Here is a 17556-nt window from a genome sequence, read left to right as displayed (position 1 = left end):
AAATGTCAATCCACATGAGTATAATGTGCTCCAGAGAGAGCTGCATGGGGGTGTGACGTGCATGCCACTGAATTTCTGCCGGATGTACAATGGTCACATCTCCTTCCACACTCGTGCAGGCCATGGATGCAAACCATGTTTTTTGCCTCCGAAGCACATAACTTCAAACATGAGGTCAACGAGCACATTCAGCATCTTAGCTGCAGTGATTGCTTTTCACACACCGGGAGCTACCAATTGCCTAGAGCAGTGGTCGGCAAACTGCGGCCCCTGGAGTGCGGCTCTTCCACAAAATCCCACGTGTGGGCGCGCACGTACAGTGCGACTGAAACTTCGTGGCCACGCTCAAGGGGCCAAAGAGCCTCATGTGGCTCGTGAGCCATGGTTTGCCGACCAGGGGCCTAGAGTATGTGTCTTGTTTTGTCTGCTCATCATTATTGCTTCTCTGCCTTTTGGCTAAGATCAAATGCATGTTCTTCATTGATTTTCCATTTGTCCCCTTACTTTTTTCAACTGAGTATGTTATCCTTGTCTATAAAAAGATATCTCTGCAGGGAGCATGTAAATATTTTGAGAAACGGGTAAACACATATCTTTATTATTAGCAAGTAACCTAGGGCCCTTGTTTGGCATATTAAATAGCTCTGAGTATCTGAGCCATACAACAGAAAAACCCATGACTCTTAAACACTTACTCTTCCAACCCAGCCAGTAGTACTCGTTTCAATATGTTGCCGTGACTAGGAGGGAAAAAGACAAAGACAGTGTTTTAAAAATAAGTGAGATAGGAATTCAATTCTTTAGTCCTAATTTGTGGTAATATAAATAAAATTGCATTTATAATAAAATAATTAAAAACATTCTCCATTCATATATTTGTATCTGTGTTAGTATTTTTTATATATTATATAATTACTAGAGGCCCAGTGCATGAAATTTGTGCATGGGGGGGGGGATCCCCTCAGCCCAGCCTGTACCTTCTCCAATCCGGGACCCATCGGGGGATGTCCAACTGCCAGTTTAGGCCCGATCCCGGACCTAAACCGGCAGTCAGACATCCCTCTCACAATCCTGGACTGCTGGCTCCTAATCGCTCACCTGCCTGCCTGCCTCGTCGCCCCCATCTGCTCCCCCCCCCACCAGCCTAATTGTCCCAACTGCCCCACCTGCCAGCCAGGTTGCCCCCAACTGCATCTCTCTGCTGGCCTGGTCACCCCTAACTGCCCCCTCTGCTGGCCTGGTTGCCTCCAACTGCACCCCCTGTTGGCTTGGTCGCCCCTCATGGCCCCCCCACAAGTCTGGTTGCCCCACTCAGCCTGCTGTTCAGTCATTTGGTCATCCCTCACTAACCCCCCTACCAGCCTGGTCATAGGCAGCCATCTTGTGAGGGTGTGAGGGTTAATTTGCATATTACCTCTTTATTATATCGGATATAACTTACCTCTCTTACCTAGAGCTCTGTCTGGGTCCATACCCACCTGCTGCCCTGAAGCTCTACTGGCATTTCAGTTCAACATGTACAGAACTGGGATAACCTCATTATCTTTCCTCCATCCCCACCAGCTTGTTCTTACTCCTTCATTCTTCTCCTAGTTCAAGCATTTCACACTCAAAGGCTAACATGGGCCAAATAAATGAGGCATGCAGCCCGCGGGCTGCGAGTTTGACATGCTTGTCCTAGTTAGTGGCCGATTCACCCAAGCCATAGATGTGGGAATCACTCTAGACTCCTACTCTTCTGAGGTGAGTCACTCCCTCAGCCCCTGCCATCTAGTTCTTTGACTTCACTTGTCCTTGTCCACCGCTACTGCTCTAGTTTATGGCCTCAGGTGTTCCTTGGTACATTGCCCTGATCTCCTGGGTGGAGACCCTGCTGTTCTTCTCTCCTACCAGACAGCTCTCCACCTGTTCAACCCCCAGCCTACCTCATTTGGCAACAGATAACTCTATCTCACCATCATCCTTTCCTATTTAAAATAGCTCTCATGTCTTTAAGATATGTCCAAAGTCCTCAGAATGGCACCTGAGCCTTATTCTGGATCTCTAACTTCAGTTCTCCCCATTGTCCTTCTCTCCCAAACCTAGGCCTATGTACCCACCCCCCCAATCTTGCATGCTCCAACCTATTTACACTGCACAGCCTCTACTCATAGGGCCTTTATTCCTTTACCTGCCCAGCATATGGCAACTTATTCCAGAGGGATCCAGGTCTCTCCCACTTCATATCCCATCCCACTGTGTCTGTCCTCAGTCAAGTTGATCTTATTCCTTTGCTCTACATTCCTTGAGCCTTGCTTATGCCCTTCTAGGGCATAATACTCTGCTATTGGATGGTTTAATTGGCAGGAAGCAAAAAAAACTTAGGCTTTACACTTTGCATTCAGGTTATTGTGTGACCTTAACCAGCTCCCTAACCTTACTGAGCCTCTCAGTCTCCACAGTGTGTGGCTACTCTGAGTGTTCAAGAAATGGTAACTATTACTATGGATTTTTCTAATAGTAATGGTATTCCTTACTAGAACATAAATATTTGGTGGTAAGGCATACGGTCGAATTATTTTTTTATTTTAAAAAAATATCCAGTGCTTAGCACAGAGCTGGGAAAATAATAGTGTTTGTTGCATAAAGAAACGAATGAATGAATCAAGATACTGGGTGCCTAAACTTTCTGAGGTGAGACTCTGTCCTTTTCCCAACCAGGATGGGAACAGTAAGGGATGGTGTGTAGGCCCATTACCAGAAAAGCAGTTTGTAGAGGTGTCGCTGACTTACGCCACCAAACCTCCACCAGGCTTTACTCTCCCTGGGGGACTGGCTCCCAAAGGGGCTTTAATCCTGTCGCACCAGCCTGGCTGTACCCTGTGGTCTCCTGGATGGACAAATCCCCCCCCACCCCGGCCCCCTGCTTACCCGGCACCTCAAGGTTGGATCAACACTTTCATTTGCTTCAATGTTGCCACCCTCAGACTGGTAGCTGTCTATTTAAATTCTAAAACTGTTTACTGCTTAAAGATAGTCATGGTATGGTATAAATTTGTAGCCTCTTGATATTTGTTTTGTTATATATATATATATATATATATATATATATATACTCAGCCCGTCATTCCCCATCCCATGTATTTTCTCTTTTGAAACACACTTCATTGACTGCACAGAACCTGGCCCTCTGGTACTTTTGAATTTTGACATCAAATTCTATCTTCTGGGTTTCCAATCACCAACCTTCCCAAGTGGCAATATCCATAACCAAAACAGCATGACCCGTGAGCGAAGGTGAAATAGAAGCACCGCCAGATATCACGTTACAGTATCTAAAAGTTAGTCAATACTTACTACCTCAGGGTCAGACAAAGAGTTGGAAAGAACAGAAACTCAAACTTCACTTCCTGATGCCCAAACATTCCCTCTCTCCCGGTTTTCACACAGCCCTTTGCTGATGACATGTAGCTTTAGAAGCAGAACATCCCATCAACCTTACCACTAAGCAATTCCATCTGGGAGTGGACTCATTATAGTCACAAATATCTATTATTGAATAGTTCTGAATCCTCCGGAGCCACTGCAAAGAAATCCTTTCTTTGGTTGCCCATGTCACGTCACACAAGTAGTGATCCCTGGAAGAAAGGAAGGAAGGAAGAAGGGGAGAATACTTATTTCTAGATCTTGGTACATTTAGACATTCTACTCAATGCAATGAATCTTAATGGGAAGACAATTTTAAATGGCTGTTGAAAGCATTTAATACCATTGTGGATGAAAAAGAGGTCTTATGGAAAGTAACCTCACAGGGTGATCTGATCATAAATTCCTAACTGGGCAGGTTATGGTGGATAGTCATGCTTCAAGCCTATAATGTCTTTAGTAAAAGGTCTATTTTTTGCCTTAAGCAAGCCCTGTTTATTTTAGTGCATGTAGGTAACACACCTTTGAAATGTCTCCTTTTAGAGCCCTCAGGAGCAAAACCACCCTCAAGAGAGCACATAATCTTGTTAACTATCCTGTAATCCAATCACAAGCCTGCCTGGCTCCCCACCCCTTCACATAGTCTTCCCCCCTTAATTCAAATGCATAAAAGAAGCTGCAAACTGCCAATCTCCAAAGCATTTTTCTCAGTCTGGTGAGATCTTCCAAGTGTATCCTCTGTTTGACTCAAATTATTTTTTCTAAAACTTTCCACAGGTTATGTCACTACCATAATATTATGCCTTTTCTTAAAGCTCAAAGTGTAATTTAAAAAGATGTATGTTCTTATTTTTTATTTATTTTTTATTTTTTAGAGAGAGAGAGGCAGGGAGAGGGAGAAAGAAACATCAAATGAAACATAAGTTGATTGCCTCCCATACATACCCTGGCTGTGATCGAACCCGAAACCTGGCATGTGACCTTTCTGTGCACAGGACTATGCTCAGCCAACTGAGCCACACTGGCCTGGGCAAAGTGTAATTTAATTTTAAATAGAAATTACAACAGATCTGACAAAAGGAAAGCAGCTAACGTTATATGGCAGTTAGCATATGTGGCCCACACCATGACAGGATATTTCAAGTCCTCAGCTTGGCCTTTGGTGGTGCCAGGGAGTCAAGGGTGACATTTTCCCATCACTTTTCTCTCTTGTGGGAACGTTACCATGAGGCCAGTGACTCTGACTGAGTTTGGAGTATTTTCTGGTAATTTGACGTGCTTCTCTAGAAAATTTTTATTTGGGTGAAACCACAGCTGATCTTTTTCTCAATTTCATTTTTAAAGGGGGAAAAGATTGACTCATATCTCTACAAACTTTGAAAATAAAGTAATTATATTCCAAAAAAACTTCTCAGGAGTCAAAACAGGAACGATGTGAAGAAATTAAGAAACCCTTTGGTATTTTAAGGTAAATTTATACAAATCGAGATGTTCCTAGCAGTGCATTTTCTGCCCACACATACCTTTAAAAGTTTTTGGAACTACATTTTGATTTGTAGTGTCATGTGTGGAATTCATAATTTACTTTTCTGCTAGCTTCCCTAACACTGTTTGCTCTGGATATTTTATTTTATTTGCTCTCCCCACCTCCCATTGTGATTGTGTATAACTGTTCTTAAGTTGCTCTTTTCCAATGTCTGACAAAAGCCTGCTTCCAGCCTGGCCCCTCCCCCATAAAAGCTCTGAAACCCTCCCTTGCTCTTTCCTTCACAGGCTCTGCCCATCCCTCCTCCGGCACTTAGTGGACTGGAAGCTCTCTGAGGCAGGCCACAGTTGTCTTGTTTGCAAGATATATCCCCAAGGCCTGGCAGAATACCTGCCCGAACCAAGGACTCGCTAAAATTCTGAGGAATGCAGCACTGAAGAAAGGGGGAAAAATGCTATGCAGTCCTTTATGGCTTAAATAGCTTTCCTTCCCAGAATTCACAGGTCACTTCCCCGTGCCATTCCCTTTATAGACACTAAATCAAACAATAAACATTTATTGAGCACTTAGGGTGGATCAGGTGCTGGATTAAGCACTTTACAGTAAATCCCTCACCACTTCACTAACCCACCCCCTTTTACAGCTGGGGACACAAGGTGCTCATGCAGCCAGGGTACCAGGGCCTCTAGGCTGTCCCCACATAGATGGCAGACACTGAAGGAAGACCAACCCCCTTCGCCCGGCAGCAAAGCACTACATTCCCGCAAGCAGGCACTCCCCTCCACGTCAAACTTTTCTCTTATTAAGAATATATATTCAGCCCAGCCGGCATGGTTCAGTGGTTGGGTGTCCGCCTATGGACCCGGAGGTCAATGTTCAATTCTTGTTCAGGGCATATGCCCGGTGGCAGGCTCAATCTCCAGTAGGAGGCATGCAGGAGGCGGCCGACCAAAGATTCTCTCTCATCATGGATGTTTCTATCTCTCTCTCACTCTCCCTTCCTCTTTGAAATATATTTAAGAAAATAAAAATCTTAATAAAAAAGAATGTCTATTCAGCCCTAGCCAGTTTGGCTTGGCAGTTAGAGTGTCAGCCCTCAGACCGAAGGGTCTTGGGTTCCATTCCAGGCCAAGAGCAGGTACCTCAGTTGCAGATTAGTCCCTGGCCCCTGTCAGGTCACTGGCAGGAGGCAACCAATTGATGTGTCTCTTTCATGTCAATGTTTCTCTCTCTCTGTCTCTCCCCCATCTCCTCTCCCTCCTTTCCCCTCTCTCTAAAAAGTCAGTGGAAAAAATATCTTCAGGGGAGGATAAAAAAATCAAAAGTACATTCGTTATCTCGTCTGCATGGCTGGTATTCCTAGCTGCCCCGCTTTGTTCAGCCTGTCCTTCAGTCTGAAACGCCTGTCATGCTCTAACTCCTTTATTTACTCAAACATCCCCTGTCTATGATGATTTCTAGGAAACTCCTCCTCCTACACCACTCAGTCTGATGGTGCTGCAGGGTCTGAGAGTGCACATGTTTCTTCAAATACCCAGGAGCAAGGGTGCCCCATCTAGTCTAATTCTTCATCGTGCCCAATGCATGTTACATGGGGAAAAGGAAAGGCAAATAAATCTGACAGGGAATAACAATGCTTGCAAAGGGAATGGAAGAATGCAACACAAAAGAGAAAACGAAACTTTCTGAAATTAACTTTTTAGGCCATGATCAGAAAACTTTCAGGAAAAGACCTGATAGTAAAATTTTAAGCTTCCTGGGCAATGTTCCCTCTGTCACAACTACTCAACTCTGCCTTTCAGAGACCATAAGTAAACAAAAAAGTGTGGCTGGGCTTTGTGCCAGGCAATAAGACAGGCATGAGCAGAGCGAGGACGCTGGGCCAGGTACAGAAGGTCACCCGGGGCTTTCTGCCTAGCAAAGGCAATTGGAAAGTAGGACCTCACCCCCAGGGTGACCTTTCCTCCCTAACATATCACTGGTCATGCAGTTTAGACCTCCTGATCTTTCCTCCCTAGAGATAACATCTAGGCCTGTGTTTCAGCTCCAGACCTAGAAAAGCAGCAAAACCAGACAAGGGACCCCCCACGGACATCAGGTCCAGCTGCCGTGGCTCCGACCCAGAAAGGACACCTAGACCTGGAAAGCTGCTGAATATTCTACTGAGATCTTCCCCTGGGACCTCTCCTAAAATTTCTACCCTTAAAACCCTTCGGATGGAGGACCCAGTGTGCTCTCCCTCCCCAGAGCACACCAGTGCCTTCCCCTTTTCCTCTCCTTCCCTCCCCCCTCCCCCCAAGCATGTCACTGTTACCTTCCTCACATCTAAGCTCCAAGGGCCTTTTCTTTGCCTCTATAACTTGTTTCCTTGGCTCATTTCTTCTATGAATTACTTCTTCTGCCTTTGTGATTTTCTAAATAAATGTTCTCTTATAGTTGGAGTCTAGGCTCTGAATTCTTTCTTAGCCAGAACAGAGGTACTGAGGTTGCTGAACCCAGGTCTGGTCTGACCCCACCAGTCTAGCACCTAGTGCCATTCTTGCCACCCCCAATAGTCCCAAAGAAATGCTGGCATTTGAAGTTCATATAATTTTTACATGTCATGAAGTATAATGCTTCATTTGATTTTCCCCGCCAACTATTCAAAAATGTAAAGTTATTCAAACTTGCAGATCATACAAAATGGTCAGGGAGGTAGGACTTGCCCTGTGGTATGCTCTATATAAGTAGTTCTCACTCTTTTAGGTAAAAAATTATATGTACATGTGATTAAAATTATGTACCTCTCTCTAGGGGAGAAAAACGTCTCCACACCCATGTATACACTTTCCAAGGGTTCCATGGGACATCCATTAGGAACCTGGGCTCCAGAAAGAGCCTTCCTCTTTTCTATAGTGGCCCGGCAGGGGAAGGGACAGACAAGGGGGAAAGTACATGATTAGTGGGTCACCTGGTACTGAATGCTCTATCTACTAACAGCCATAAGTTATGCTTTCTTTTTTCTTTTTTTTAAAATATATTTTATTGATTTTCTACAGAGAGGAAGGGAAAGAGATAGAGAGTTAGAAACATCGATGAGAGAGAAACATCGATCAGCTGCCTCCTGCACATCTCCCACTGGGGATGTGCCCGCAACCCAGGTACATGCCCCTGACCGGAATCGAACCCGGGACCCTTACATGATTAGTGGGTCACCTGGTACGGAATGCTCTATCTACTAACAGCCATAAGTTATGCTTTTGTGTTCAAAAATCATCCATAGAAACTTTTCCCCATTTGAAAACACTGAGCAATGGAATTTGGGAAGTCTGCCAGTAAACTCGCATGCATCTGGCACCTTCCCTGCCCATTTCTAGATCAAAGGTTCATGAGCCTGTATCCTCCATTACCTTTGTCACTCTCCATAGCCCAGGGTGTACTCTGCACCCTGGGAGTGCCCAGTGAGATAGTTCACCAGCAGAGCATGCAGTCATTTTTGAATTCTAAGGTATACGCATTTCTCTTCAATCATAGTTTCTATTTAGGGCTTGGAATTAGCAGGAGACAGAATAAGAGTGCATATCCCAGGCCAGAGTTGAGATCATGACAGGACCAGATGTCAGTGAGTCATGAAAAAGATATAAGGGAACCAATGGCTCAACGGTACTTTTTACTGAAAGGTTGAAGTCTCCTTTTAAAACTAGAAAACCCTTGCTGGGACCGGTTTGGCTCAGTGGATAGAGCGTCGGCCTGCGGACTGAAAGGTCCCAGGTTTGATTCCGGTCAAGGGCATGTACCTTGGTTGCGGGCACATTCCCAGTGGGGGGTGTGCAGGAGGCAGCTGATCGATGTTTCTAACTCTCTATCTCTCTCCCTTCCTCTCTGTGAAAAATCAATAAAATAAAAAAAACTAGAAAACCCCAACAAGCAGGATTATCAGCTATACTTTTCACTCCAGCTGATTTTATTCTGCAAAAATCAGGGAGGCAACTGTGGAGTCGACTTTGGTTAGGTAATGGTTGGGGGGGGAGGGTGCGTGTAGAAGAGGGATTGTGCAGGCAACCTGACCTCCTCTTGAGACAGTGACTGCCTACCCCAGATTTGACCTAGTGATTCAACCAGCTCTTCTAACTTCTGGAATGGGGTTAGTACAACAGGAATAGGGAGCAATGGAGTAATTTCTGGACAAAATAATAGGTTACACCCATGTGGAATCTACTATGTGCCAGGAACTGTTCTAAGTGCTCTCTTGACATAAAGCTCATGCCCACTGTATGTGGCAGGAATGTTAGCATTCATGTTTCGCAGACATGGAAATGGCAGGGCAGAAAGGCTAAGTAACTTGCCCAAGGTCACGCTCTGGAAAATGTTGGAGCCGGAATTCAAACTGAGCAGTTGGCTTCAGATTTTCCGCTTCCAGTCGCTCCCTCTGTAGAACCTCTCTACCCATCCCTCTGGTAAACATTGCTAGCTTCACCTTCTTGCTTCTTTTCAGGATAAAATTCCTCACTCTAGGAAATCTATCTATTCCTAGCGAGTGTGTGTAAACTGAACAACTGAATTTGACAAAGCAAATCATATTTGAATGCACTGGGAGAGACTTGCTTTTGAAAGTCACACTATAGGGAATCCCCTGGTAAAGTGACTGCTGCCTTGCAAACAGTAGGCATTTAGTAACTGTCTGTTGAGTGACATTAATACCCCTAACTTGTGTAAATGTTTCTTTTGGTATATTAAAGATGCTTAAAATAAGGTACACATTACTAACTGGAAAGAATATTGGAGAGAAAACTGCTACTAAGAGCAAGTGCAGACGGTGCCGTGATTAATTCAGCGGATCACCCAAGGAAGCGGGCGTCCTGCCAGTGCTGGCCGCGGGCTCCATGCCACCCTCTGCTCTGACAGAGATGCCAACCCTCCCGGGGCCGCTGACAGATCTCTGAGGAGAGGAATGGGTGGGGTGAGATGGAGCAGATCTGAGCTCCTAATCTGCCTCCTTTCTTGGAGGTGCTGCCAGCTTCCAGGGCACTGCTATCCAGTTCATTCATCTCCTGTGTGACAATCTCAGACCGTCTTGTTCCTACTTTATATAGGCCAAGGGTCATCAACTGTTCAGAGTAGACATAGAAAGTCTATCTATGGTGTTCCTCAGGAGCAGAGAACTGGGTGGGGTAGGTCATGAGTTGAGTGTGATAGGTCCCCTGAGCCACTGAGCAGATGTTGGGTTGGGTCACCTCAGTAGAACTCTCCCTGATCCTCCAGCTTCAGGCCACAGAATTTTCAAATGACTAGGAGGGGCAGAATACTGGAAATGCTATGCCAGGTCATTTTGAAGGTCATCTTTGGTGCCAGCTGTATAAGCTATTTTGCACTCACAAAGTCAAATGTGAACTATACCTCTTCTATTCACCCATCCATGCATTAACTCTATCCATTTATTCTATAAATATCAACTGGGTATCTGCTATGTCTTAGGCATCTTGCTAGGCACTGACTATGTTATAGTAAAGATTGACCTCTACCTGTAGAACTCATCTTACTTCAATTCAGCAATGTGAAACATTGCTCTAAATAAAGCAGTTAGGAAGGAGATTGATGATTTTACATTATCTGTTGTTTTCTCCCAAATAGTTTGAGCTTTCAAACTCCCAGCATGAGCAGTCAATACAAAAGCACAGCTTAACAAATCCAATTAACTTGAGCTCTAAATCAGGGAAGGCGGTAGGGAGGCTCACCCTGATTCAGAGTCAGGCTTGGGCCGCTGGCAGAGGGACCTGGATGCCCTTCTCGCTTGTTATCAGAGCAGCCCACTCCTAACAAACTGCAAACCAGCCTTATCCTCCTGTAGGATTTCACCTGCTGGAAGCTCGGGGGTGAAAGGTCATGGCCTAACAGGAAAATTGTGGTGGGCGCATGGGCGGAGGAGGAAACAATCATGCTGCTCCTGGCAGAGCATCACACTCCGGGACCTGTGACTTACCAGGCAATGCAGCATAGGGTGCTGGGCAGTTTACTGAGAGGCATAACTTGCCTGGTCTACTTGGCCTTGCTGGATCTTTGTGTGAGGCCAGGAAACGGAGCATGACCATGTGTTAGATGTTTTCCACAGACATTATCTCAAGCCTGGTTTCAGTACAGCTGGGTCCTTACTGATATTAACAGAGACCAGAGCTGGATTTGCACTTTCCTATCTTATATATCCTGTGGCATTTCCAAAATACAATTCTTTGGTAAAATATGTTCCACACAAATATCTCCATGGAGTGAGGGAGCCCTCGCTAGGACCGTGCTGTAAAGAACTACAAAGAACTACATGGGGCAAAAAATAAATCCTTAGAACTACGGAAGTTTCCTGAGCTTGGAAATTCACTCCTGCTCCTTGGAAAATAATTTCTAAGTGGAGAGGACTCTATCTCTTCGTCTGTGAAATGGCCATGAAAATTACACCATAGGGAGTATGTGGAAAATAAATGAGCAGACACCAAGCACAATCCCAGCCCATAGGAAGCACTCAATATATTTTAACTCAATGATTCTATTATTCTGGCCTGGCAGGTGCTGGCCTCTGTCTTATGACCAGTTCCCACACTAACTTGCTGTGTGACCTTGACCAAATGAGTTTACCTCTCTGGACGCCAGTTCTTTCACCTGTGTCTCACAGTGGTGTTCTGGAGCCCCTGCAGGTTCTGTCTAATTGCCTGAGACTCGGGGGGATAGGAAAGGGGATGAGGACTGGGCCTGCAACCTGTGCAGCTTCCATTTTCTGATTCTGTACTTCTGTACTATCTCACTTGAACAAAGTCTTCTGGGTCTTCAAAAAAAAGTTTTCCAACCACTGGTGAGGTCTAAAGCCCCTTCTAGATCTAATACATATATATTTTTATTGATTTCAGAGAGGAAGGAAGAGGGAAAGAGAGATAGAAACTTCAATGATGAGAGAGAATCATTGATCGGCTGCTTCCTGCATGCCCCCTACTGGGGATTGAGCCTGCAACCAAGGCATATGCCCTGACTGGGAATCAAACTGTTGACCTCCTGGTTCATAGTGTGATGCTCAACCACTGAGTCACACCGGCTGGGCTAGATCTAATATTTTTTCAGAGCAGGCGCTCATGGTTCATCCCCCGCTCAGACAGATATTAGCTGTAGACCAGGTGGTCACACCAGGCCCTGCTCTTGGACAGCCCCACCCTTTCCCATGCGGTTCCTCCCACTTCAGAGCTCTTCCTCCCCACTGTGCCCTGCTGTAATCCTACCTGTTCAATCTACACATTCTTTGATTGCTGGGGTCATGAAAAACCCACCTCTCCCCCACTCCCTCCAGAAGGCCTCCAGCCTTTTGTTTATACCTCTGTCACATTTGCTCTTGGAGTCATTTATGGGAATGTCTTACATCCTCTACCCAATCATAAGTCTCAGAAGGGCAGAAACTCACTCTGAGGACTTTTGTGTGTGTAAATAGTGGGTGCTCAATCAATGGTGATTGAAGAGATGGCTGGATGGGACCGAACACCAGGTTTTAGAACCACTGGGTAAATTTTTTATATCCTTGGACAAACTCAGGAAAAAATTATTTTTAAATTTACTAGTAACTGGTCTCCCTCCAAAGAATAAATAGGTTAATATAAATATTTCTAAACAAGTTAATGAATTAGCAATTACAGAGCAAAGCCGACAGCATGCCTGATGTAGTAAATGCAACCCTGAGAAAGCGGATACTGCATTTTACTCTGATGACAGCTTCAGGAACCTGAGGGCACCACCTGAATTCGCACAGAAGGAGGCACCTAGCAGAATGCTTACAAGCGCTGTTCTCCAAGTCAGAAAGACAAGTTTGAATACAAAATCCTGCTTTGTCATTTTCTTAATCTCTAGGACTCATTTTTCTTATCTGTAACACAGGCATATGATAATAGTTGTTGGAAAGAGAGAGTTACTTTTGACAGTACCCTGTGTTTGGCACATAGTGAGTGCTGAAAATATGCGAGTTATTATTTAACAACGACAACAAAACCAATATAGATAAAAGAAATGAACAAGGAGAAACTTGAAAGCCCTAAATGCATGCAATACGGTGGTTATCTTTACAAGAAAGTAACAAGGGGCAGAATTCTCAATAGCAGAATTTCAAACCACTAAGGATTATTTAAGTAACTGACATCCTCAGGCACATCAGCATCATGAGGCTCCCTAAATTTAACCCACAGTTGTCCTGCATTTTTCTAGTTCTTAAATGGACTTGGAAAGCCTGTGTGATCTGGCCTTACTCCCAGCACTCTCCTCTTCACTCAGGTGGCTCCGTCACCCTGTCCTCCTCGCAGGTCCTTTAATGCACCAAGCGTGTTCTCTCCGCAGGGTGCTTCCACTTGCTCTACCTCTGCCTGGATTCGGTACCCCTAGCTATCCATGTGGCAAGACCCACCCCCACCCCGTTCTTCACATCAATGCTCACAGGTCATCTCATCAGAGGGGCCTTCCCTAACACTCCTCCCCTCCCCCTCAACATCACCATCTCCGTCACTTTGCCCTGCTTTAGTTGTCTTCACAACATTTGTCACCACCTTACATTTAATATATATATATCTTTATTTGTTCCCCTGGTTCTTGTCCGCTTCTCCCACCTTGAGTATAGGGTCCATGACACTAGGGACTCTGACGGCTCTATTCATTGTGCAACAACATCTCTGCCCAGCACAGAGACATCAAGTGTGGTCAACAAAGAGTAGCTAAGTGAAAGAATGAAAGACTGCCAGCCTGGGTAATACCATGGGAGGATACCACGGAATCTGCTATTCATTCTTTAAATTTTCTCCTTGGGAGCTATGCAACTACCCACTCATTTGGGTCAAGAGTCTTACCCTATTAACACAGAAGCAGGAGCAATGATTTGCACAGGATCTAGATTGGTGAGGTTGTCAGTATTTACAACATAGAGCTTTACAGTTGGATTGTTAGCTCCTGCCTAGGAAAAAGCAATCACAGGATTGGTATTGACAATAAATACAACATCATTGCACAAGTTTAAAACTGTACAAAAATGTCTGCATTACAGCCATAAAATTATAACAATCAGACACATTCAAACAATTTAATGTAGATAAAATGAACATAAGGGAGGGTCATGAAATGCAACCTTTTCATGTTCAGTCAGAAATATATAGAGACCCCAAACACTCCTGTTTAAATAGTAAATATTCATAATTTATGTATACTTTATGCAGACAAGGATACATTTCTTAAAATCATTTCTGATATTTTGAAAATATATCCTGACTCCAGAAGACAAGAAGTCAACTGGCTGACCACTAGGAAAAATTCCTTGGGTTCAGCCAAAGACACAATCCACCAGGAAAATTAGTTTCCCTAAGCTGAGAGCCAATAATGCTAATTAGGAAGCTGTCATTTTCACTCCAAATTCAGGTTCACCACGTTGGAGCTTTACAATAAATAGCATGACAGAAATCTATAAAACCTTATATACACACATAGATCCTCAACTGACAAATTAGCTAGAAATAATGTATTTTTAGTAAGAACATTTTATGGTTTGTTTGTTTTTTTGCCAGTTTCACTCATCAAAAAATTACATTTCACTGAAAATACATCTCCATATTTAGTCTCTGATCTTTTTTTCTCTGTCTTCCTAAAATGGCAGCTCTTCATAAAACAAATTGAGGGAGTTGGTAAAAATAAAAATCCCTTTTTCCAAATTGCTTACAGCAAAACAGCACTGTACTATTACATTTTCCTATGGACAATACGGTGGCCATTATTATGATGATACTAGTGAAGAATTGTAGTTCCCATCTAAATTCCCCTCTTCCTTAGCTTACACTGCTGAAGGGAGCTTTTCAATTTTCATAAACATGCATCCGGAGGGGGAGAACAGCCTTGAGAACCAAGACATGACACTATTATTCCAAATGTAGGATGTGTGAAATTAACACTAGTGCCAAATCTATAATAGAACCACTAAAACTAGTCTTGTATCTGTTAATTAGTAATACAACCTGATATATAATCAAGCTTTTCAACTTCATCTAGGGCACATTCCAACTTCCACAAATGAGATGAGCTTGTGATTCAATTATAGCCTCTCTTTTCCTCCATTCAAACATTTCCAGTCCCCCTACCTCTTTTAAAAGCATTTCCCCCATCTTTTTCGGCTTGTCATTCCTCAAAGTTTTTGGAGAAATTACAAAACCTTAAATCACACTCTTTCCTGGGATAATAAAAATACTTTAAAATTGCCAGATGCTGTTGACTTCAGCAAGAGTAATCACAGCAAGCTGTTGAAGAGAGACTGACAATATTTTCATTAGCAGGAAAGGATTAAATGAAACCATTCTCTTCCCATCAAATCACAGAACTGCTATATGAATAGGAGCACAGACCTTTGGATATGGAATGTGGATAGTCTTTGGGTACTGCAGCGACTCGTCCAAGTAGACAGAGTATTCAATACGTGGGACGTCAGTGTCGTTAAACTGGGCATATGCTAAAAATGTGCCGTTTGGAGACCACCACAGAGCGGAGTGGGTACTGAAGATTTCCTCTGAAAAGAGACGTAAATTGTTCTGTTACAAGAAGTAGCTGATAAATTGGCTTTGGCATTCAAAATATTGTTCTCATTAGCTTTAGTAATTACAGTAGAGTTCAACTAATGAACCACTCTGCGTTTGCTGGGCTTCCAAAATCAGAGTAATACAAATGAATAAAAATAAAATCTTCAAGGATAGATCTGGGCTATAAAAATAAGTAACCCGTTGGACTGTTTTTAGAATATTTTAGCACATAATATTTAATATAAGCTCTACATGTTTTTCTTTATCTTATAATCCTCTAAATTTATGCTGCAAAACATACTCAAAGTAAATTTCACATAAGGGGCTGATTCTCCTTTCTCATTTTCAAACCGTCAACATGCCAGCATACTCTCCCCAACTGGGTGGGTGGTGTGTGGCTCTATGCTATTAAACCAATATGGTGCCCAGAGTTTACTGCTCTTGGCACAAACAAGGTGAGGGAAGGATAGATTTAGAGTGGCGAGGAGCTCCATGAGACCCCTACTCAGAAACATCTCCTTCGCCTAACCCAGTGGTCGGCAAACCGAGGCTCGCGAGCCACATGAGGCTCTTTGGCCCCGTGGCATGGGCCACGAAGTTTCAATCGTACTGTACGTGCACACCCGCACGTGGTATTTTGTGGAAGGGTCACACTCAAGGGGCCAGTTTGCCGACCACTGGCCTAACCTGAAGAAACTGAAGACTCCCTTGGATTAACACCCTCCTCTGATGTCTAAGATGATGGGTGAGGAAAGAGGGTCAAAGAGGAATGCAAAGGAAAGGAAAGGTCTTGATTTCCAGAACACTCTTGGCCTAGTTCTCAATCTCTGGCAAAGGTAGCTCCTTCCTGTGTTTATTATCAAGTCTGTTCATGGGACTTCCAACTACTAGTTGTGAAAATGCCAGAACCTCTTTTATCAACTGGGGATGGAGGGTTCAAGTAGACTAGATAGAGACTCCTAGTTCTTTATGCAGATTTAACCCACAAATCTTATGTTCTGATGTGAATATAAAGGTAAAAACAAAGGCATAGAAACTTGAATCTTAGAATTAGGAAACTATTTATCCCAATCACTTTTCTGATTCCTGGGGCTTCCTTACAAGTTTCTTCCAAATGCTTGTTTTCAATAATAACAATAATAGTAGTAGTTACAGTATTAATAATAAAGTACAATACTAATTAAGATGAGCAGCAGCATATAATGAATGCACCAGGAATTGAAAAGCAACTGACATCTATTATCTCAGTTAATCCTCATGATAACTCATTGTGTGCAGATGAGCAAAGGGAAGCAGTTAGGCTTGAAGAGAATAAGTAATTTGTCCAGGATCACGCAGGCAACAATTGATAGAATCAAGAATAAATCCAGGCTTATTTGGTATGAGTCCATGCTTTTCATTTCCATGCTCTGCGATGTCTTCCTACCTATTTCAGCACTTCTAGGAACAGAGAACCTTCTTCTTGGTTAGGAAGCCTGCTCCCCCTTTGACTGCTTTATACCTATATTGTTGACTTACATTTATGTAGCAATTTAGAATTTACAAACCACTTATCTAATTTAGTCTTCACAAAGATCCATGGGAGAGTCTATTCATAGCCCATTTTACAGAAAAGGCAACTAAGGCAGAGAAGGACTGAGTGAATTAGGATGCAGGCCTTGTGATTCTAAGTCAAGGATATTTTGCACTAAGAACTTCATTATACTGAATTGATGTCTCACTACTTGTGGCCTCTACCCATTGGTTCTAGTCTAAGATAAAGATGCAAATACATAAAATTAATAATACAAGTAGCAGATAGTGCTCTAAGTTTTGAATTGGTGGTTATTCAGAATACAGAACGTGCTTTTCTACATTAATATTAAAATCCTATATAATAAAAGGGTAATATGCAAATTGACTGAGTGGCAGAACGACCAGTTGCTATGACACACACTGACCACCAGGGGGCAGACGCTCAATGCAGGAGCTGCCCCCTGGTGGTCAGTGTACTCCCATAGGGGGAGCACCACTCAGCCAGAAGCCTTATCATGGCTGGTAAGCACAGCAGCAGTGGCGAGAGCCTTTCCTGCCTCTGTGGCAGCTCTAAGGATATCTGCCTGCTGGCTTAGGCCCAAGGAC

General features: G+C 43.6%; 1 protein-coding gene across 1 annotated transcript in view; it reads right to left on the bottom strand.

The window, feature by feature from the left end:
• DPP4 (dipeptidyl peptidase 4) overlaps positions 1–17556 on the bottom strand; it is an 86735-nt gene that overhangs the window by 30465 nt on the left and 38714 nt on the right. Inside the window, exons 9-12 of the mRNA XM_014445986.2 lie at positions 15265–15425; positions 13729–13832; positions 3482–3617; positions 696–740 (exon numbers count right to left, since the gene is read on the bottom strand). Coding sequence (XP_014301472.1) covers positions 696–740; positions 3482–3617; positions 13729–13832; positions 15265–15425 — 446 coding nt within the window. The remainder of the gene's footprint in view (positions 1–695; positions 741–3481; positions 3618–13728; positions 13833–15264; positions 15426–17556) is intronic.

The sequence above is a fragment of the Myotis lucifugus genome, unplaced genomic scaffold, assembly GCF_000147115.1.
Source record: "Myotis lucifugus unplaced genomic scaffold, Myoluc2.0 scaffold_5, whole genome shotgun sequence".
In the NCBI taxonomy this organism is placed as follows: Eukaryota; Metazoa; Chordata; class Mammalia; order Chiroptera; family Vespertilionidae; genus Myotis; species Myotis lucifugus.
This window is presented reverse-complemented; position numbering and strand designations above follow the sequence as displayed.